Source organism: Anguilla rostrata, chromosome 8, assembly GCF_018555375.3.
Source record: "Anguilla rostrata isolate EN2019 chromosome 8, ASM1855537v3, whole genome shotgun sequence".
In the NCBI taxonomy this organism is placed as follows: Eukaryota; Metazoa; Chordata; class Actinopteri; order Anguilliformes; family Anguillidae; genus Anguilla; species Anguilla rostrata.
The window spans coordinates 42098510-42122724 of record NC_057940.1 but is presented as its reverse complement, the minus strand read 5'-3'; the positions used below and the strand labels follow the sequence as shown (position 1 = coordinate 42122724).

The 24215-nt window shown below is 40.8% G+C and overlaps 1 protein-coding gene across 2 annotated transcripts; it reads left to right on the top strand.

Annotated features, from left to right (window-relative positions):
* The first annotated feature begins 383 nt into the window (after positions 1–383).
* ndrg1a (N-myc downstream regulated 1a) lies at positions 384–24057 on the top strand. 2 transcript variants are annotated; one of them, XM_064348331.1, is made up of 16 exons: positions 384–544; positions 11797–11871; positions 12670–12705; positions 17012–17117; positions 17520–17640; positions 18262–18324; positions 18714–18774; positions 19522–19608; positions 19998–20054; positions 20357–20460; positions 20549–20611; positions 20725–20776; positions 20943–20990; positions 21516–21551; positions 21851–21902; positions 22518–24057. In XM_064348331.1, exons 2-16 carry the CDS (start codon positions 11815–11817, stop codon positions 22733–22735), a joined length of 1161 nt encoding a protein of 386 aa, XP_064204401.1. In that variant the 5' UTR covers positions 384–544; positions 11797–11814; the 3' UTR covers positions 22736–24057. The 2 variants fall into 2 exon arrangements, with proteins under 2 accessions (XP_064204401.1, XP_064204402.1); XM_064348332.1 differs by lacking the exons at positions 384–544; positions 11797–11871; positions 12670–12705 and adding an exon at positions 14794–15524.
* Positions 24058–24215: the final 158 nt, after the last annotated feature.

Below are 24215 nucleotides of genomic sequence, written 5' to 3'. Positions count from 1 at the left end.
TACTGTGAAGCCAAGATTCCAAAAGGCCACACACCCAGCTGATGTCTAGATGATGTGAAATATCCATTTTATCTGAGACCTTTCAACGATACTTTATATACTTACAAAAATTAAATAAAAATGAACTTGTGATTATCAAATCGATTTTCATCAACTGGTGGATGAAAATCTTTTTGCAAGTCATTGTAATTGCTATTGCTAATTTCAAAACAATGTTGAAGTAAATACAGTGCTCTCATTTTCAAGGCTAGGCTCGCCTTTACTACCTGCTCGCTTTGACAAAATCCACTATGCAATCGCTTGAAAGATGACTTCAGTGACATGACGAAGTATTGCCCAATAGCTGCAGAAAAGAGACATTAAGTGGGCTGGGCTGTAGTCCGCCAAGCCTTTATAAAATTCCCAGATACATCCGCCTGCAGCTGCACGTAGTGAACACGCAAGTGGAAGTATCGAAAAGAACGCCTTGTACTGATCTCTTTTCGTTCGAATAATTAAGGAAAATTTGAGGGAAATTTCCCTCCGGGACAATCACACTCAAAAGGTAAGCGTACACGCTTTCAAATGCTTTTTTGTAGATGTAGGCTTGTTGCTGATTATCATGGTGTTAGAAACACATGTTTTTGCATATAAAGGTAAAAGTTTTATTTTTCCCGTTAGATCAGTGGCCATTTATGGGTGTAGAATAATGAGTGTACAGTTATTTTATGGGTGTAGAGGGTCAACATGTGAACTTCTGACAGACGGTAAAATGCTCAGTGTTCATGTCTCTAGAGGGACCAAATGTACTCCGGTGTAAAATATCAGTTTATTTAATACTTTTACTTGGCTATTTATCTGTGCTTCTGAAATGTATTAGTTTATGAAATACCTTTTAACACAGCATAAGACACCATGGCAGCCTTTGCATCAATTTTCCAGCGAAAATCTCGAGAGTTTAAGGAAGTTAAGCCTTCTAAACGTATTGTGTTGTGTCCTGAAACCGCTGTTTTGAGGCTCAAGGTAGACCAGGAAGTGTGAACGTTTGCGTTGGCACGTGTGTATGATTTTCTTTCTTAAAGTAAAATATGAAACGCTCAATACGGAGCTATTGAACTGCCCTGCGAAGTATGAAACTTGACAGAACGCACAAAACAGAGGTTTTCCATTAATCACTTGCATTAATAACGTTCGCCTCAAATTCGCAAGTAATAACCGGTAGGAAGACTCTTCCACCTTAAAATATGACACCTATTAGGGAGAGAATGTGTAGGATAAAATTTTGTTGCGCATGTAAACAAAATATGTATCTTTTATGCCACAATTTAATTCCAAATATATTTTGATCAACATGGGAATTAAATATAATTACTACTAATCGGTAGGGACTCCTGTTTATCTTGGGAAGATTTCTCATCCGCTCTTCTGTCATCCCTCAACAAAGGGTCAATAGAGCGTTCTTGTCAGACCGTTATCACATTACCCCTCCTCAGTAATCCACATAAATTGGCACTAATTAAGCACAGAGGATGACTGACGCACTGCCACTTGCTGATTTCATTTTTTTCCTTTTATTTATTCATTTATTTATTTTATTTTTTTCAAAAACAAAAATGGCACCCAATGTGGGGCTGAACATGTCCACCTTAATTTGGAATGTCTGGTTGTCTGCAAACTCAGCCATGTTCATGGAGGTAGCCCACTGCCGATTCAGGAGAGTGTAGACCCATGGATTTCCTCTGGACACATAGGCCGTGTTTGAATCAGTGCACCTGCCTACTACTGAGTATATTTATTGAATACACTGGATGAGAAAGTAGTATATTTCTGGGGTTTTGCTGAGTATATTTGGGAGCATACCTTTCAGAAAGTAAATGACTACTTTGGTCCCATAGACATCCCATCGCATACTAAAGATTTCCACTAAACATGCTTTGATGACACAGTAGTTAGGAGGTTGATTCGGACATGGCCGTAGTGTTTTCACACTACAGAACACAGCCATTCTCGCACAGAACGGAGTCGTCCTCGGGCACCCGCGTCCATGGGCACAGCGGGGGTCTCCTGATGAACACGGACCGACAGAACCCTCCTATACCCTGGGCAATCGGCAGCTGCCCTATGGAGCTACTGGCACGGTCAAGCTGGCACGGTCTGGATTCAATCTGAGACCACGGGGCTCGTCCTTGCCAAATGAGCCACACATTCTGCTTTCATTGCATGGAACTGGCAGACTGGCGGACATTTTTACAGTATTCGGCAAAAACTCTCTTTGTTTATACAATGGGAAGTAGACTTAAGGAGTTCCAGTACCTGCACAAATAAGAAAAATGATGAAAAAACATAACTGGTATTTAATAACGATTACATTACATTACAGCCATTTAGCAGACGCCCTTATCTAGAGCGACTTACACAACTTTTTTTTTTTTTTTTTTACACCTTAGCATTGGGCAACTGCCTAAATAACTGAAGAAGAGTAATAGTTGGCTCCAGACATAGGGGGAGCAGTCCTTATTCTCTGACACTCAGTAGGCACAGCGACATGAAGGAAGCTTTCATTGTATCATGGTGGAACCCAGAGGTCATACATCCTCACAGCAGGAGATAAAGCAAATAACAGTAACATTATCTGCACATATTTTCTATTTTTAAGAAGTGGTTTTTTTTTTTCTTTGAAGTTTTAAAGTGGTCCAAAATATTGACATTTAAGCCTACTTCAGTAAGCTGCCCGTTAGGCTATTTTGTTTTGAAAAATGTTTATAGCCTATTTACAACTGAATTTCATTAACTAGTTTTTGGCATGGCCAAAATAAAACATATTTTAGTAACAAATGTTTTTCTATTGTTATGAATAGTGTTATTGTTAATATATTGTTAAAACAACTCATTTCAATAATTATCAAGATGGTGTCATACATTGTGATGAAATTGACCGTGGTAATTATACTATGAAATTTTAATAACTGCACATGCTACTACTTGATAGTCAAGCTAAATTAGCTACATTGGGAAACTTTAACATGGTTATTTTCACTGTACCCACAACACAGGCATATCAGTGTAACAAAATTTCAATACTAATGACTGGATTATGATATCTTTTACAATCTGAGATTAAAGGTCTTAAACAGTTTAGCTGCTTGCTGATATTTCAGACTACGAATTTCACAGATTAAATGAGTCCTCAAAGATTAAGAAGCAATCATTGTCGCTATAGATGCTATCGTTTATGTACATGGCCAATGTGGCCATGAAGCCTGAGTTTTCTTAATTCTTATTTCTTAAACAGGTATGCTTTTACAGAACTGGAGCTTAAAAAATGGCATTCAGTATCTCAGGTATATGAATATGAAACTAAAGCAAATGGAAAAGGCTGTTTTAAATATGAAAGTCTTTCAAGTAGTTGAAAAGATTTTCAGGAACTAGGACCACCTTAACTGAGGTAGTTAAATTCCTCTTGTGTGTACAATAGTATGCAGAATTGCCTCATGCTAATGCAAGCTACTTTGCTAATTGCGGTTGTCTCAGATGAGCCCCAGAGAAAAAACCAAGTGTAAGACACGATTGGCGAACCTGATTATGTGGCAAACAAGCCTTTTCTCATCGGTCACCCTGCTAACTGTATTAATTTTTGAGCATGTAAATTTCAAATTAAAAACATTTTCATTTAAAGAGTAATGAACATGCCTTCCAAGATCTAAAGAAATATTTTAAGTCATCACTACATAAATGGACTTGTAATAAAGTGGTTGTGGGTTCGATACAAAAGTGGAACATTGGCTGTTGTACCCTTCACCTACCTGGGGATAAATATCCATCTGCATAAATTAATATGTAGTTATTACTACCAATACATCAGAGCAGTGTTTGCATAGCAGTAAAAATGCATCATTGACTTCCATAGTTCCTTGCCTTCTTAGACTTTCCAGTGTAAAATATAGCTGCAATATTCTGGAATTTTTTTCTCAGAATGAGTGCACAACTACATGGTGCATTCCTTACTTTGTGCACGCACTAGTTGCATTAGCCAGCCTCATCAGCACTGCCTGTTTATGTCACTGGATGTTCTTAAAAAACTGTGTAAATGGAAAAACACCACATGCACTTCCTGCTGTGTTCTATCTGACGGAGTCAGTCACACATTGCAGCAGATTACAGTGCACAAAACACTGAACATGTGCTGTTCTCATGAACCACTGCGTTTAGACATTTTAGTGAAGCATTACCAATGACCCTGTAGCAGTTTGACTCCATGTTAAGCATTAACCAAGCCAGGATCCAAGAGTGCCCTTCACACACACACACGCGTGCGCGCACACACACACACGCACACACGTACACACAGGTGACCTCATTGCAGAGGTCTGTCAGCTCAGCATTGTTAGGCGGACGAAAAGTTTAATAAGTTTAATTATATGCAGCCATATGTATTTATGGCAGCATTTATTTGCTTGGCTGTGTTGGCGACTGGATACTCAGCTGCCTCTTTAAACAAAAACAAAAGCTCTTAGACATTTTTCTTTCTTCCTCTGAAATTGCCAGCGTCTCGTTGTGTGGACTGTGGCCCTCGCATGGGTCAAGCCTGGAATTTGAGTGGGGAGGATGCAACAAAAGAACCAGCTGAAAGCACTTTTTTGAGCCTGAAGAGAGGAAAAAGTAGTTTTCTTGTTTGATACTCCTCTGGGCTGTGAGAAGTTGAGTTCAACCGTGTGTCTAAGGGAATAGCCGGATATTTTGCAGATTTGGCTTTCTCTCAAAGCCCAAGTGAAGACAAGTGAAGCAAAGTAAAAGCTTCCTTTCCAGCTTGTTTTTCAGTCATACCTTGTTTGTGTAGTTTAGAAACTTTGCCAAACGGGGTCCTCGCTGAGAATTTCAATTTAATTTTGGTCCCAACAAACAACACATTAACCTCCAGTGCCTTGCTCTGACGACTGCATTTCCCATCATGTTAGACTGGAGCTGTTGAGCAAGACATGATTTACAACGCTGTGAACAACTTCAGTGAACAACCTCAATGGTAGCTTGGAGGAGCTGAATACATGAAAGGTCAGGATAAATCAGTTAAAGTTAAAATAGCCCTAGTAGTTACCTCATTTAAAAATGTGAATATACAAAACTGAATTCATTCAATTAACCATTTTTAAAATGCTTATTTAACAAAATATTATATTTTCTGACAAATTAAATGACAAAAGAGACACATTCATTTAGAACTCTTCAACGGCAATGTTAGAAAGAGCCCATGTGAATGCCATTGAATAGGAGACAGATTGTAGACTGTCACAGTATACAGTAGGTACATGAGGTGAATTAGTGCCCTGTTCAGAAATTGGGCACATCGGGATTCTGGAAAGGGAAAGTAATCAGTCCCTGTTTGGTGGTATCCAAAAATGAGTCGCATACCTTGTGAGAGATCTATTAATCCTAGCTTGCGCTAAGAGTACAAGTATAGACATACAGTTAATGTCAGCTGCTGTCTGGTTTTCAATCTCAATTAGAAACCGATATCAAAATTTAAACAACGGTATTAAATAATCGCTTTAGCTCAAGGTGGTCAGCAAGAGTTTACTGTATTTTCTGCCCCTATTGTCAGAATGTAGAATGAAGTTTGTGCATATTGAGGGAAATTTACTGATTTGTGTGGTTTCCCCATGCTTGTTCTCGTGTGAAAAGCCAATATTACTATACATTTGGCGGCTCACTGCAGTTCTTTATTAATTGTGCCTTAATGACTTAAAGGCATTGTGTGCACCATTTCCAACTTGGAAAATATTATAAAACAATAATGCTCAGTCATTAGAAATCTATTTCTCTAGGCTCATATGGGCGAGCTAGCTGTCGTTAGCTAAGTAATAGGGCTGAGTCCATCAGTCAGAAAATCCTTCTATTCCATGTACATTAGGTATTTTTTCTGGATATGACTGCAGTTTGACTACCTGTGGTCAGAGAGACACAGTTGCATTTTTCACTAAATTGACATCTTAAGTGAATGTACATTGTGTGCCTTTGCTGCCACAGGGGTCGGCTGGTTGATCACAGCCTGGACATCTTCTAGGCTGCGTCTCTTCGCCTTTGAAGGGGAAGGCAGCCTCCCATTGTGCCACACAGTGGGGGAGGCATGTGACTTTGCAGCAATAGATGCACGCTGCTAGATTATATAAGGTTGCAAAAAAGAAAGAAAAAAAGCGACAATGAATTGATGTGTTCGTGTGTAAGTGTGCTTATGTTACAGAACTTTGCTGTGCTTCCAGGCAGGGTAGAGCAGGCTGAAAACCACTGGTGCTGTGCTAGCAGTGGCTAGCGTCAGTCCGTTCCATCACCACTAAACTAAACTAAAGCTAGCTTCCCCGTAACTTTGCTGCATTTGACAGCAAAGTGGGAGTGTCGGTTAAGAATTTTGGCATAGTTGTAGCTGCCTGACTGGGTTGAATGCAGCTATTGCTGTACTTTTGAAAGAGAAGTGATTCCAGCAGTCTGCAATACAATGGTACAAAGCTACCAACCTAGCTAGCTAGAGAAAAATGTTAGTTGTTTTGTTGGCGCGTGAACTTTGTCATCTTGGAGGTGCAGGTGGGGTTGAGAACAGATGAGGAGACGTTTTGATTGTAAAGCAAAGAAAGCAAAGAAAGAAATCCTGCACAGCATGCCTTTAATGCAGTGATACTCAATCCTGGCCTTCAAAACCAGTAGTACCGCTGGGTTTATTTTCTACCTGGAAGTTTGATTGATTAATGCCACAGATTGGCCAGAGATTTAGCTCACCTTGTGTCCCAGGTTTAAATCAGTCCTGATTAGAGGGGGAGAAGGAAACCCGTAGAACTATTGATCTTGAAGGCCAGATTTGAGTATCACGGACTTAATGTACTAAGTATTTTAAATAAAGTAACAAAGGATTTTGAGTAAAATATGTCTTAAATAGTCCCAGCACAATTACTTGAATATTAGACAGCCAGAGAAATTAAATGAAGTGAAGTTAGACATTTTTGAGGTATTCTATGAACTGATTTGTTTAAAATTGTGTCATCTTTGGTTTTGAGCCAGAGATTAGCTAATTCAACATTCCATCTTTTAAAGTGATGAGTTTCACTAACGTGATTTTCAGTCTGTTTTTGAAATGGCCCAAGTTGAATGTTTCAGTACTGAACCTGGTGTAAACTACTTTTGTCAGTCAGACTGTGTCTTTACCTGGTCCTTCAAAGGAACACAGAGATTCTTGGTTGTACAAATTCAAAGAACTAGTTCAATTATTATGTTTTCTTGCTGAAATATCATTGCTGTTTCTTGAAGACTCTTGTTATTCTGCTGACATTTGCCTACAACCGCTAACATTTCATTCTCTAAACTATGTGCTGTTATTCTGTATTCAGTAGAGTTTTTCCAACTGAGAGATCAACCTTTTAGTTTCTAGACTGGATTAATAAGTAGCGCACAATTGTTGTGCTTGACAGTTACAATCAGTCACTGTGAGGAAACTTCCTGATGGCAATAAAAAAGGGGTTGTTATGTTTGGGCTAGACTTTTGGAGAAGGCTTTCTCATTGAAACATTTCCATAGCAACTGCCTGAGCAGCTTCAGAATTGCAAAACAAGCAAGTGGCTCTTGGAAGTGATAGGCACAGTTTATTGTGCCACATCATGGTGATTTAGCAGCAGTTGTAGGTTATCTCGTCAGTTAGCGTTTTTGTGGATTTCATCAGTGTGCCCTACAGCTTCGGCCATTTCCGGTTCATGCCAGTGGTATTTGGTTCATGTGGATGAGATTCTTGTGGGTGGTTGCATAGATTGCCCCATGGTTGCCAGGAGAGAGATGGTTTCCGTCCGTTAATCTCCTTCTCATTTCTGGCCTGTGGCTTCTCTGATTGATCAATGTGCTGTCTTTGAGCTTTGAATTAACAAAGTTGTTTTTGTTGTTTTTTTTGGTTTTTTGGGGGGGGGGGGGGGGGGGGGGTGCACTGCTGCACTCTGGCTTTACACAGCTGTATCACCTCGTTCCTGTGCAGAGAACACTGTGGCTCAGGTTGTGCTTATTCACTCTGGAGCCCCCACACTTGTTTAGAAACGGCTTGATCTACTTTCACTGCGCAGGATAACAGTCTATCAAGGCGGTAATTCCCCAATTATTTTCCAGGAAGTCACACAGAGACCGGGCAGGTGTCATGTCAATTCTTTGGTATGACCTGGCTGGCTATAGATCCCGCTATAAAACTGTCCGTGCTCAAAGCAAATACTCAAACCAAAAGGCCAGAAAAAAACCAAAAAGCAGTGTGAATACATTTAGCATATATTTAAGTGGACTTGTTACACTAGCCAAATTACCATACTTCCCCTTGTGCTCAGAATTAAAATGGCTGGCCAGCTTAGTTTATCCATTAACAAACAGACCCGAGTTTATGCTAACTGTAGGCCTATATCTTGAACTGACCTTAGATGTACCTGTCTTGCAGCTGCAATAATCTACTGGCGGAAAACAACAGTCAAATGACACAATAGAAGCTGTTTTCATACTTCAGTTTTAAGAGCATGAGTTTAAGAGTCTTTTTGAACACTGTTCCAGAGTATTTTAATGCGTTTGTTTTTTTCTCTGAAATACTTGGCTCCTTATCACAATCATTGGTTGCCAATGTGATGTGACCCAATCTGACTTCCAATATGGAGGCAGATACAGCTGTGCATAACCATATCATGGACAGAACCCAATAACCATGACTGAAAAAGAAAACTAATGATGCACATCTTGTTGAAATGGCAGCACTGAGATTTTCTTGCCCATAATGCACTGGTAAAATCCCAGCACCCTCCAGACTGCATCCCAATTGTCTTTCATCTTTTACCTGTTTACTTGTTCCCACATCTCCTAACCTTTTATATGATAAAGCATCAGAAGTGGAGGAGAGCAGGGGTAGAGAATGTAGAGAGATATGTAGGCAACAGGATTTTTGTTATAATGCTCCATGGTCATGGAGCATCATACAAAAACAAATGAAGCTAGAGTCTAGTACCACAGTAAAGTATCAAAATAGTAAACCTCTGTTTCTTTCATAACTGTTTTTAGGTTATCTAATTGTGGTGGAATAGATTGTACATTTATTTGTTTTTGATGAGTGAAGTGTTTTGTGTCATTTACACACTTAAGTGCCGTCTTGCTAGGTCTCACAGGGAAAATAAATTATTGACCTCAATTGCAGTGTTTGATAAATTTAGTTTGTAACTGATTGACACGTAAAACTGCTTTAAAAATATTTAGATGTCTTTTGAGTTTGTTTCTTGTTGTTAGCATGAGCTGTTGGTTCAGATTAGCCTGCATGCAACTTTAGCCAATGCTCAATTCGTGACTGTATTTTCTGTACCCAATGTATTAAATGTTATTCATTTACTCATCCTCAAATGTCAAACACTTTAGGATCAAACAACTAATAACATGTAAAATTTAACTCATATTATATCATACCATATATCACATGTCCTTGCCCTTTATTATACATTAGTTAAATTACACACCCCCTATGGACCTGTATTTTAGAGGACATTCTAGAGTACTACTTGCTGGTCTTCTCTAGACATTTAATTGGCCAATCATTCTCTTGCATATTTACTTTTTTGTGCCTTGAAAGGATTCCTTCACACTGCAGAGGGGGTAGCCATGATGTCATACCCCTTGACAGGGATCCACTTGGGTTTTTGTTTATTCAAATCTCTGGTCTCTTATGGCATGAATGAAGACCTCCCTAAGTTGTGTTCTCTAATAAAGTTCTTATGTTTCATTTAGTATTTTCTCTTGTAGTGTCCTGTCAATCCCTCTGACCCAAATGAAATATGTTAACTTTGGCCTATCCTGTGAATCCGTTTTGTCACATTAAAAATGCGAGCTGTAATGATCTCACCTGCATGTTTTATTCTCATTAGTAGATGTCTAGCACTTTTTCCAACAATAAATATTTAGGTATCTGAGACCGACCATATCTGATATCTGAGATCGACCATATATGCAGAGCGCATAGGGCATTTTCCCCCCCCTCATAATCGGTTTTGGCTGCAGCTCTTACTGACTGAGCGCAACAATTTTACTTTTCAATATATTATTCCATACATTCTTCACTAGAAATGACAACATATTGTGCATTTCAAGTAATTTTATATTTCACAAATATTTCACAAAAAGTGTTAAGTCTTGATATTATTGGTAAGTGTAGGTAAATGTTAAACACATTTTCAAAATGTTCTTGTATTATGACAAAAAAAAAGTCAAAGCGAGAACAAGGATCTGCATGTATGGAAAAAAAAGCATATTGTGGTTCTGCAGTTGAAGAGACACTTCAAAGTGCAAAAATCAGATCGATGTTGCTGCTTATCCAGGTCCCAGGTCATGTCAGGTGATGTAGGATGGTGTAGGATGTCCCGTGGCCTCTTCCTGCCTCTGTATGATATTCATTTCCTAGTTTGTCACACTCACCTTTTCCTTTCATCCCGGTGTGAAGTTTTGTGAAATAAACAGGAAGTAGACGAAAGTACACTGGAACATGAGAGTAACTTACTCTTGAAACATAATACCCACCCCGCATTTCCATCAGTTGGATTGCTGTATTTTTCAGTTCTGCACAGACTCAGAGTCATAGTAATTCAATGACCGCACTGAGTCAGGACCTCGGTTTGAAGTTTTATCCAAAAGATGGCATGTGCTCCAGCACTGTGTCCCCTTCACTGCAGTGGGACCTTGGGGATTATTCAACCAGAGGGAGGATCACCTCGCATTGGCCCACCAACAGCACTTCCAGCAGCAACTTAGTTTTCCCAGGAGGTCTTATCCAAGTACTAACCAAGTACACACTTGCTTAGCTTCAGCTATTCAGAAGGAGCAGGGTGCATGGTGATATGGCTGCTGATTTACTTTGCTGGCTCTGCCTCTTGGAAGTCTCTGTGCGTTTGTGGTAGTTTGCCTGAAACAAATAATGTTGGCCTACAGTCACTGTATTGTTCCACTGGACGTGCCAACTTAAACTTGAAATAGTCATAAGGCGAAACTACCAGTAGCGCCTTGAGCGGAGTACCCTTGTGTTCATACAGCGGGCCATATGCCTCTTCTCCATTTCTGCCATTTCAATGTAAATATGCTTGTTACATATGTTGCAGTTCAAATCTTCAAATAAAAAATTCATGAGTTGACTGATATAGCCCCTTATCATTGATTTAACTCTTTGAAGAGTAAGTTTTTTGGAATGGATTTAAATTCAAAATCAGTGTTCTAGAACTCCCTTGCTTTCAATTACCAGTAGTGATTGTTACATCTGCATTAGAATGTTCAGTTAAGAACATTCTAATCACATATTTGTGATCTTACAGTACACCTTAAAGGGTTAAAAGGGAATAACCTATTTTAAATAATACGATGCCTTACTGGAATGTTAGTAAATGACAGTTATTGGTAAAAACCCATGTAACAAAACATACAGATGATTCTTTTGTCTGTGGTATGTTTTTGGCAAACCATGGTCTCTTCATGCTGTGAATAGAAAAATCTTTTTAGAAAGGGGAAGTATCATAAAATCTAGTTTAGCTTCCTACTTTTGTGCAGTGTCCTTTGTCCATGATGAGAAATAGTGAGGCTGCTTTGCTGTCATAAACTCCTAAACCGGTGCATGAAACTGTGATGAGGATGCAGATTTGGTGGAGGCACACTCCCAGGGTGGCAGTCCTCCACATGTTGATTTAAAGCGGTCCAGGATGTCAGAGCTTGTAAACATACAGAACCTGTTGTGATAGCTGAGGGCTTGCAAAGTCTGTGCTATTTATCTTGTATGCCATGTCATCACTTTCGTAGATCTCCTCAGTGGTCAAAATGGACGATATTCAAGTTGTGGAATCCAAGCCTCTGCTGGTGGACAGAGAATTGCCGGTAAGTTTTTAAAGTTCATATTATTTATTTAGTTATTGGCATGGCTTTCAGGTGCTGCATGACTGTTTGATTAATTGTTAAAAAAATGTACTCTTATCTTGCATCAAAACCGTTTGTTGGCTAGATGCTAGAACATGATTTGTTGGCTACATTCCGGGACATGTGGTGGGAATGAGGAAACTACACGCGGGGCTTGTATAAAACAGGAAGGGTTGAATGAATCAAGTGAAATGTTTCCTTTCCTGTTTAACATTATAAACCAATAGAGCTACAACAACCAGGTGACAACCAGGTGAACCTTTGTCACATTTAGAGCATGCTTGAGATGAACACACTATATCTGTAGCATTGATCTGCATTCTGTAGAGTTCGTCTGGAGACAATGGTGACATTCCCTTGATTTATACCAGAGGTTTCCTCATGTAAACATTTATTTAATTCATCATTGAGTCATACATTTGCTTATTATAGCTAGTCTGGCTCTATGGCAAGTTTTGTTTTCTCGTGAATACACAACAAATGGAGGCGGTGCACTAGTACAGAGTGCTGGCTGACTCTGGGCATATTGCCAAGTTTCATATCTCACAACGTCTCACACCCCGACATAGGAGTGGAAGCCTCTATGCTGTTATTTAAAAATTCCACAGCAGGCAATGGAAAGAAGTGAGTGTGTGGAAAGATAAGTGACTATAAAAAAAGACAACCTAACAGATAAAAAAAGTTTAATTATATATCTCTTGTATGTGGTGGATTTAGCTGCATTCCTGACTTGACTGTTCTTGTTTTTTTGCGTTCTAGGGGCTGAGGGAGGCCGTTCACCAGCTCATGACAAAGGCAAGTACACAGATCACTGTTTTTGCTTTTTATGTGCGAGTCCAGCTGTTGGCGACAGTGAATGGAGGCCTTTGTGCCTCGGGCAAGACGAAATACCAGAAGACACGTTTCCATTGAGGCAGATACGCTGAAACCGCGGTGGAAGAGGATGAAAACCCCGCTTTCTGAGCGCTGATATTGCATCAGCTGCGGTTTCTGTTTCGCAAGCCCGTCGCCTCGCCCTGCCACTTCTTTCCCCCTCACGTTTCCTGTATGTGACTGGAGGAAAAAAACCCACCCTACAAGTAAAGAAGGAAAAAAGAGAGAAGGAAAGCCAGAGGCGTAAAAACGTGTTTTTCAAGATGTGCTACACTTGGGCCTGCTCTACTCTGCCCTATCAGAGAAGCCGGTCGGCAGAATGGTTTATACCGGGCGTGGTCCCTGATCCCAGCCCTCTAGCTCCATCTTGTGAGCTCTGTCTGATGACGGTAATCGAATGTGGAAATTATTTTGCTTGTGTTCCGAAGGCACCCTCTTAACCTGGCTAGACTTTTATGAAGGCCTTGTTGTTGTTGACCTTTGCAGTTTTTATTTCTTGTTGAATGAAAGAAGTGGTTTGGCTACAGCACTTTCCACACCATGTAGTCTGAATCATAGGAAATGTGTAAGCAGTGGGAAAGATTAGTCTCCTTTAAACTGCCTGAACTTAATTATCAAATATGATGAGCTGTGAGACTATTGCCTTGCCTTCATTTTACTTGCGTGTCTTACTTTTTTGTTTTGCACTCATTCAAAACTAAATTTTATCTGAATGTGTCACTTTTGTTTGTAGTGCTGGTGTTATTTTGGTTTGCAAAAACACCTGAGCTGAAAAACTAATAAATAACGGCAAAATATTTGTCTGTTTGAGGGCAGTATCAAAGTTCAGGACCTTGGACAACACCAGTTCCACTTAGGCCAAAACAATATTTGCCCTGAGTACTTGGTTTTTGTGTAGTTGGGAATGCAGACAGACTTTTATTTTTTATATTCATTTCAAATTCTTATAAAATTTCACTAATGGAAGCTTCTCAAATAACTGTTTCTCTTAAAATGGGCGATTGTTTTGGGCAGTGATGTAAAATGTAGTGCAAAACAAATAATACTAAAAACATTTACAAAACTCATGGTGTGAAGGTTTGACTGAAATTCAGTTTCCTGAAACTGAAATTTCGCTTTTGGGATGCATGAGCATTTGCTGTTTATTTATTTATTTATACTTATACTTTATACTTTGAACAAAAGCCAACATTTTTTTCTCTCACTAAATTTAGACTCGCAATTGCAACATCCTCAGTCACTTTTGGGAAAACGCAGACAAGAAAGCTCTATGCTCTGTGGGTTTACCGTTTGAATAACAGCACGGGACCAAAGTCCTCCGAAAGTGTGGAAGAATGTTTAAACAGATTGCCGTCCCGTGCTGATCCTCCCGGAAGATTAGTCTTGGGGTTTCCAGGGTAACGTTTAATATAGTCAACTGTCTGTGCATCCAGGGGCTTTGGCACTGGCAACGGAGAGCCACCATCTGCCAGGGATGTTTACGAAGCTGACCTAGTCGCACTTAGACCTCGTTCAGTTAAATGGGATTAGTCCTGCTGGAACCATGCCAAGTGTTTATGTCCAGAGGGAGCCGGGATGCATATTTATTTGTCACGTAGGATGCTGTCTTCTCTTCTGTTATGGAGGGAGGTGGAGGGGGGGTGGGGGTAGGTCTTCACTTCATTTAAGAATATTAAGCCACAGAATTCTCAACCACTTCTGGACTTAATAGTATAGTAGTTTTGTAACGTATAGAGTAGATTTGTCAACATTATGTTTTGCTTCTAATAACGATATACTGCGTGTGTGTGTGTGTGTGTGTGTAATTATGTATATATGCAGTATATATATATATATATATATATATATATATATATATATATATATATAATTTTCTTTTCAAAAAGTAAAACTGATTTTAATATAATAAAATATAATAAATTATTAGGCATTAAGTGTGAGAAATTTTTCTTTTGATTTTAATAAATTGAGAAGCCTGTAGGTTGACAATGATTATCAAATATATACCAATATTAATATAGCTCCAAATGTAATTCTCTCAGTTGCAGTGACTACAAGACTCTCTCTCTCTCTGTATAGCTTAAAAGGAATTAGTTCAAAGGTCAGTGACATTGACCGTCTGCTCAGCACTCACTTCCTGTTTAGCAGAGCATGGGTTTATGATAATATTTACCAGCAAGCATTTTTTCCCTCAAAAGTATTGAATGTAGTTAAACATTGATTAGAATAGAACTATTTCCTATTCGCTTCACCATATGTAGAGATTCAAAACACATTTTAACATCCATTAGCACCTTCTCTGAACTGTTATTTGCTAACAGTTCAGCGAAGGTGAACAAATACTTGGTATGTTATACAATTTTGAGAATTTCTTTTTAACCTATTACTTATGTGACAGGCTGCAGCTCTGTGCATGATTTAATTTTCCAATGTGACAGAACTGAAAATGAGGATCATTTTTGCATCGACAAACCTCCTAACATTGACTGATCCAATTTGCAAATCTCGTCATCCAGAATTAGCTTGTTTTGGTGAGTGTGCAAGGAACCATGGGATGCAAAGGCTTATGCAGAAACCGCACGAGGAGGAGTATAAAAACGCAGTCCTCAGCCGTCTGCTCACTAAGTCCCTTCAGGAGTTTTACAGACCATCGGATCTATTACTCACTGTATTAACCTACAACTATAAACATGGTTCTTGAGGACCCTGACATGGAGTGTGTTTTTGAGATTGAAGCTGTTGTGAGTACTGGATGATTATTATTTAACCCTCCTGTTCTGTTCATTTTTTAGGTACAGCAAAAATGTTCCCGGGTGATATAAACATACAGGGGGGTTTGCAAATACATTAAATGAACCATTTTCATTTAGAATGTTGATTACACTAATTAAGGCCAGTAGAAGAAGTTTCATACTGAAAAAATAATTTTAAGTATTTTTCCTAGATTTTCAAACTTTAAAAAGGGTCAATTTGACCCGCAACATAACAGGAGGGTTAATATTTATAATTTATTATTAGCATTAAATGATAATTAGTAGTATTATCGATAGATATTTTGTGCAGTTTATACTGACTTTCTGCTAGTTTCTGTGATGAGGTTTTAAGTGACTTTTTTCTGTGCTAATGTTGGCAAGGGCCTGGCGAGTGGGGAGGCTATAGTCAGAAATGCTGCAGCTGGCACAAACTGTCACTGAAAGCCAGCATGTTTTTCCTCTTCTGGCAGTTCAGTTTGTTCTCATTTGCATTTTGGTTTAGCCTGTGAACGAGCCATACAAAGGGTACATGCCCAGACTTACGGGTGTCCTAGTAGCTGAAATTTACGGGAATGCTATTCAAATCAAGGGAAATGCACTGAAGACAACAGAAGTATATTAATGTTTTTGTTGGTAGTGCGGAAAGTTTTCATTTAATGGTTATGAAGATTAATCAACAGGACTATTTTGTGTGATTTTAGATTGCTGGTGCAATTGGTAGTGTTTAGTGTCTGTTTCAGAGTTCCTCATCCTGAGTAAGACATCGAGAGAGATTTGGATAAAATGTTTTGCATGATTTTCAAGGATTACCATCTCAGGATTAGATTAAATTAAATGAAATCAAATTTTAAAAGACCAAAATTATTGATCATTTGAGGGATACTCCTGTAGCCAATGAAAATGCTTTTACGCAGTTCTATAGAGTGGTTAGTCATTTAGATGGCATTTTGTCTGCTGGTTCTTTTGTGAACAATTAATTGATGTAAACCATGGTATGATTATTTAAATGAAATGGTTATGGTTTATGAGGAATCCAACTTAGTTTTCTCATTGTTTTAAGAGGAATCAGATTTAATTTTTCTTCTGTTGTTTTAGTCGTACCTCACTAATTTTTAAATGGGCGTGTAAAATCTAAGCAAATGGATTTTTTAGTGTTTGACACCATGCCCATGCATATGATTGCTTAATGAAGAGATTGTTGAGGAGCCACTGTGAGCATGATGTCGTAAGAATAAGGGACAGGACATTCAGCTGAGGGTGGGGATTCCTTTGGGCATGCTTGTGCATGTACGTGTGTTTGTTTCTCACGTACACAGTTTCATTCAAAAATTTCAATTGCAATAAATGTACTGGGAATCAAATTTGAACTGGCTGAGCCTCAGTTTGGCATTATGGATTCCTTAGCCATGCTTATTTATTGTTTGTTTCTGTTTTAATGCTTATGCCCTGGTCTCACCAGAGTTGTGCTCCCACAGGAGCAGGATGTGGAGACCCCGTATGGCAAAGTCCGCTGCACCTTGAAGGGAGTCCCCAAAGGGGACCGTCCTGTCATCCTGACCTTCCATGACATCGGGCTGAACCGTGAGTCTTTTGGAACATGCGCATATCCGCACTTAGACCTGAGTTCCCCCACACCTGGTGCTCCCCGTCACTGTACACCAGGGATCTCCAGTCCTGGTCCCGGAGAGCCACTGGGTCTGCTGTCATTTTCACCATAAAATCAGCAACCATTTCAGACCCAAGAAACAACTTGGATTAACTGTGTAAACAACTTTACTAACGGATCAACTGAGTGTTCGGTAGCAATGAACACTGGAAGAACCAACTGGCTGTCCTGAACCAGGGTTAGGAGAAACCTGCTACACAAGCAGGTCTAACCAGTGTCTGTATGCATATGTGACCCCTGTGTGTATGCATAATAACCTCAGCAGTCTACCCCTGCTTGCACGTTTAAGCATGATTCTACCGTTTCCCTTCTGTCAGACAAGAACTGCTTCGACCCGCTGTTCACCCACGAGGACATGCAGGAGATCACGCAGCACTTCGCCGTGTGTCACGTGGACGCGCCCGGGCAGCAGGAGGACGTCCCCGCCTTCCCCGCCGGGTGAGCGTAGCTCCGCGCCGGCCCCCCAGGGCGACGCGCCGAACGTAGGCCGCCGGCGCCGCGAGCTTTAAGCGCCTGTTCTATAACCCACTTTGACTCGGCCCTAGAAGAGCCGTGAATCCTGGGAAGCCACACCTGCGCAAGGCCCGCGCCTCCGTATACCAAAGCCAGCATTGTCCCTGATTAAGGCTGACCAGGATAATTTTACACTGCTCACTTAATCATTTAAGGCCTCCTTCTGACCTTGTTTTGGTTTAGTCCGTTACTCGAGGTTACCAGTTGCCCTTCACTTTTGAGTGCCAGATTTAAACAACTAATACATACTAGCAATTGTGAATAATGTGGTTCACTCCTGTATCAATTACCGAAACCTTTGATTTCCACAGTTCTGACCCCATGACATGGCGTTTCCTAAACATAAAAATAAACACACTTAAGTTTTAAACTGATATTCAAAATGAGGCCCAATTGGAAAATTAAAAAAAATATATTATGATTTTGTACTTGGCACAGTTGTTATGGTGTAATTATTGTCATTACAGCATGTGTAATCGGTTATATTTGACAGTGGAACAAACCAACACGAGGCTTACACAATGCAAATGGATTTCCTTTCTGTAGGTATGAGTATCCTTCTATGGATCAGTTGTCTGAGATGCTTCCTGTGGTCCTCAAGCAGTTTGGGTAAGTGACACAGAATGGGCCTTAATTTAAATATACTGGCATGAATCCAGCAGAACTTGTTCAAATACATATTTGAACTGCTTTGTCCCATCAAATGCTAGTAAATTTTGACCCCTGAGAATTTTCAAAGAAACATTGGTTGCTTACCTATATGTTGAGTTGTGAAATAATAAGTCTTGAATATTATGTAGAAATTTCCAGCATGCAGGAGTTTTACTAGAGTACTGTATTTCAAATATGTATCTAAGCAAGGCCTGCTCACTACACAAACCATAATTTGTACATGTGCAGCTGTATGTAGGTAGTTTGCTGCTTTACGTTGGTGTTTTTATGTGATGTTATGTATTTGGTGGGGGTCGTTCTGATCATGAATCTGTTTCTTACGTCAGCCTGAAGACTGTCATTGGTATGGGTGTTGGTGCCGGGGCCTACATCCTTGCCAAATTTGCTGTGAGTTCCACTTTTAGTACTTTCCTCCCATGCAGGATGCTTGTTCAGAGCACTTGAATAAAGCCAGGATTTAGGTGCCTCTTTAACAGCCCTGTTCTGGTGCAGGCAGCGTGGTTTTGCTTGTAGTTGCAGACAGGGAACAACACTAGACTTTGGAATGATCTTTGCTGGCCATGCACTCTTGCCTACTTTTCTGTATTTACTTTTCATTCCGCGACGATAGGACATCTGACACGCGATACGGTTTTATATTTTTAGAACATCCCTATTTGGCGGGAATTATCAGAAACAAACAGCTTGCTTATGAAGTGCTGTTTTGTCTATAAAAACCTTTTTATAAAATATGTAATTTTTATATATAGTTTTTATGCTAAATTTTGTTTGGTATTGTGGATGCTGTTATAATTTTTCCAATGCTGGACTCATCAAAAAGAACCACCATTTCAAAAGCACATTTTTAAAGATTTTTATTTTCTCCCTGACCAAACAAATTGGTGTTTAACATTTGACTGTATAGCAGGTTAATCTTGTTGCAGTTGCATGAGCAACCGAGTGCCTACATGCTTTCGTTTTGTCTGCAAACAAATTAAGATCTTTAACAATGTGCTCTTGAAGCATTGGCGGTTCTTCCGGAAACCGATGGCATTGCCTCAGGATGTCTGCTAAAAAGGGAATAATGGTGATGAGAATGCTTTGGTTTGAATGCGGTGGAGTTGTTCCTGACTGCCGTTTCCTGTCTCATGCCAGCTGGACTACCCGGCGATGGTAGATGGCCTGATGCTGATCAACATTAACCCGTGCGCTGAAGGCTGGATGGACTGGGCTGCACACAAGGTACTGCACTGCTGCCTAAGCGCGCCAGTGTGCTGCAGCACAACAAGCAACCCGGACACGCCGTTTTCAGTGGTCTCCCAGCTGTTGCTCATGTTTATCTTTTGATAAGCAAAAAAAGGTCTAGCATGATGTTAATGAGTTGAGTGTACATGAATCACCATTTATGGCGAACACACCCTGAACACCCTGTGTGCCTTGAAGCCTCTCATAAAATACTCTGCTTTATTAATAATCCAAAACTAATGAGGCGTCATTCTTATGCTCAGACCTTTAAGATCAAGTGTATGATGCTGTTTTAATTTAACTTTAATTGGGCAGCGAAGTTGCCTGTGGGCTGGTCAGATTTATCAGAAGTGGACTGACGTGATTTCTTGTTGAATCGATTACAGATCAGTGGATGGGCTCACGACTTGCCTGACATGATCATCACCCATCTGTTTGGGAAGGTAGGGAACACTTGGAACTCCGGAACAGTTTTAAATGCACAATTTATTTCTAATTTAACTGTGCTTCGTTGACTTTATTAGTTTTTAATGCATTTCTTTCATACATTGAGGGTTTTGTCAGGAAGAAAAAACAGGACTTTAATATTTAAGTATGCTTAAAATGCTTCTGTTGCCTCTGAAATGGACACTATTTTTCATTTACTATCCATATAAATGCTCAATAAATAAAATAAAGGGACACTGCATGATGGTTTCTGCTATCTGTAGGTCCGAGCATATTCTGATACGTTCTTTTTCTCCAGGAGGAAATCCACAACAACCATGACCTGATCGCAACATACCGCCACCACATCCTGCACGACGTCAACCAGACCAACCTCCACCACTTTGTCAAGACCTACGAGAGGTCAGGCTCCCCCCAGAGTTGGAGTTCTGGATGTTATCTTTCTTTTTAAGTCTAAAGCAGTCGTACTTAAGACTGATTTTCCCCGCAGCCGAAGAGACCTGGAGGTCGAGCGACCCATCCCTGGAGGACACGTGCAGGCACGGACCCTGAAGTGAGTCAGGAAGACCGTTCTTGCGCCTTGCGTGTTTTTGGACGCGTTATTGAGACTGCCTAAGCCATTCTGAAGGCCGAATCTAAGTGGATTAACGCCCTCTGTGTCCGTAGGTGTCCCACTCTGTTGGTTGTGGGCGACAGCTCCCCTGCCGTCGACGCCGTGGTAAGGTCCTCCTCTAGCGCTCTGACACCAGCAGACGTCCAGTAAACAACTTTGAAAAAGGCTGTACAAAACGCATAAAACCCAATGAACTTTGGCAAAAACCCCTTTGAAGCTTATCGTGTAGCGGTTGCTGCGTCGCTGACTGTGGTGAATTTTGTCCACGCAGGTGGAATGCAACACAAAACTGGACCCAACAAAGACCACGCTGCTCAAGGTGAGTGACCGCGTCCCCCTTGCCCTAATCGCAGACGAGCGGGTTATTAATAGTAAAGCAGCATCAGGCGCTGATAAGCCTCCGCTTGCTCAGCACTGCCTGTGACTTATTGACTAACGCTGCGCCCTGCACCGTTGCCCCGGTAAGACCGGAGGTCACATTCGGTTCCAGCTGACCCATTTTCGTCCAGGGCGCGGAGCTTTTTTCCGTTTTCGACCGTGCGTTTACTTTTTTCTTTTTTTTTTCTCTCAATGGGAAACGATGCAGTGGTTAATAAATGCAGACTGTGCCTGAGGTGGGTGTTGCCAAATATGTGATGTTGTGAACGGTCGTGTGACCGAATGACCGAGTGACTCATTACTCGGCGAAGTTCAGCGTCTGTTCTCTTGTTTTTGGTGCTTATGACCATGACCGGCTGTCTGATTCGCTGGTTGAAAGTGAAGTGCCGTGTCTCGTTGTAACTATGAATCATTATGTGCCTCATTACTGAAGGACGAATCTCTGTCTGTTCCCCTCCCCCTACAGATGGCAGACTGCGGTGGCCTACCCCAAGTTGATCAGGTGCGTTAGTGCGGCTTTAGGTGCTAAAACCTGTTCGCGCCGGCTGGGGGATAATCATTAGCAGAAATGGGTCTTCTGCTAAGCACATTAGACAGCGATTGCGCATTTCTCCGATGTAATACCTCACAAACTCACACACTGCACGGTACCATCGCTGTTGACACTGATTGTCACCATCTTAGTCGAACAATTGTGAACTTCAGAAACAAAGTTGCATTAAATTTCAGTTCTGTATTTGAAGTGTGTAGTAAAAACTCGATTGGTTTGCATGCTTAGTTTTTGTCCCATTCCCTCAACAGCCAGCAAAACTGACGGAAGCCTTCAAGTATTTCATTCAGGGCATGGGCCACAGTAAGTGCCAAATATGATCGGTATTTTTATCTGTCCAAGGCTCTGCACGATAAACATGACTAGGCTTTCCTAGGGAGATTCTTCATTGCATCGCCTTTTCAAATAACAAACTCACCAGAACTCATCAGAATGCAGCAGCCTTAAAACGTCTTAAATGTCTTCAGTTTTAATGTCTTAAAACTTTCATGGTGAGAAATCTTGGCACGTTTGCTAAGGCATCCGAGGACACTTGGAACCAAAAATGTTGTCATAGCAATTCCCTGAAATGGCAAGCCATATATTTGGATATGTGGACAGTGTGGTTAACCAGTAACAACTACGTGTTGTGCAGAATGTTCTGCAAGTGATAATTTTATCATATGCCGCTTGATCCCTGAAATGATATCCTCCTCAAATGATATCTAGGAATGTTCTAAATCACCTGCCATATTTTATTGATGTGAAGAATGATGCAATAAAAGGGCAGAATTGCAGAGTGTGTGTGTTTGTTTGTGTGTGTGCCTGTCTATCTGTTTGTCTGTGTGTTTTTCTGTCAGTATGTGTGCGTGCGTGTCTGTGTCTGTGCCTGTGTGTCTGCGCTGGACTGACTCTTCTGACACTGCCCCCCCCCCCCAGTGCCCGCTGCCAGCATGACCAGACTGGTGCGCTCTCGCACGGCGTCCGGCTCCAGCGTCCACTCCTTCGACGGCAACCGCAGTCGCTCGCACACCAACGAGGGCACGCGCAGCCGCTCGCACACGGCCGACGCCCACCGCGCCCACCCGCACGTCGACTCCACCGCCGAGAGCAACGTGGACCAGGCCGTGCCCAAGTCCACCGAAGTGTCCTGCTAGAGCCCTCCGCCCGCGGCCCCCGCCCACAACACCGCCCACAGCCCCGCCCACCGCCTGCGCTGCCCTGCTCCACTCCTAAATAACCAAGCAAAGACTGGATGCGATCCCAGTATCTCCTCTCTGCACCCAGACACGACATTCCCCGAGTTCAAGTGTTGCTCCCATTTTGTCATACCAAAGAGAGTCAAGGGTAGGGCCACCGTGTCTTCTCAAGCCTCTCGAAAGGGGCCGAGACTGTTACGCGACATCACCTTCGACCGCGTCGTTAAAGGTGATGGCGCTCAGGGAAAGCCGACGTTGTTGTTCACGCGCTGCTTCCTCAGGAGCAGTCCCCCCCGAGCAGGCACATTTGTTTTTGCGAGCAGGGCAGTAAGGGCGCTCCTGGAGGAATGTGTTGGAGAAACCTTTGCTTGTAAGCAATGCACAATAATCAACTGTCCAGGTTTAATGACCAGTGTACTTTCTCCACTTTAGTGTTTTTAATTTAGTTTGTGTTCAGTGTTGGTTACTGACACATTACAGCTAGCTCCAATGCAGAAAATGGCTGATTTTGTTCTTGAACTCTGAACTTGATAACGGTCTTGGTGTCTGATTTATCATTCAGTAAAACTTTCACTTAAAAGTGGATATGATCTCACAAGGTGGAGAAATTACTTGTGGAACCGTTTGGATCAAATGAGAGCAGTCTGACTAAATAGCTTTTCATTCTTAAATGTACAGTACTACAATAATTTTGTTGATTACCCAGGACTTCCTGATTACTGCGTTTTATGGCATTGTCTGTCACCTTTAATGCTTTAAAATATCTTTTAACTACCAGCATGGAATGATTTTAGCCATCGCTTTTGGGGAAAATGATAAAGAAGCTGTTTTTGTCTTCTATTGAGCTTACAGTCAATCAGTCAAAAAGGAAAAAAAATTGCATTAACGATTTTGCAATCGTGTTCTAATTGCAGGTAAACTGCTTCAGGCAATAGAAATGTTCAGGTTGTTTATTTTTTATATAAATTATAGGTTTTTCTATGCAAGTAATAACAACAACAGAACAGAATTGTGCCATGGAACCCTAAAGTTGCATTTAACTCTTATTGATGGTTTCAGGGCAGTGCTAATCAAAAGATAAAATGATGAAACACTAGCATACATTTGGCTTCTTGCTGAACTCTGATTACTCTTTTCCTCGCACAATGGCATTTGCTACCAGCTTTCTAGAAGAAAAAAAAAAAACGATTAGCTTTGTAAAGATGCAAAACTGCCTACTGTAGGTGGGAAGTTTTCTTAATGACATAACATTTGTATTTATTAAAAAATTTGTAACTGCATCCATGTTACCAGTATTGTTTTTTTCATGACTGACTAAGCCATTTTGTGTGGCTGTGTGTGGGGTTGAAGTGAAATTCAAACAGTTAGATGGTGGTTTATGACTTGTATTTGTTGGGTGTTGTACATGGTGAGATCTTACCTGACCCTGGGATCTGTA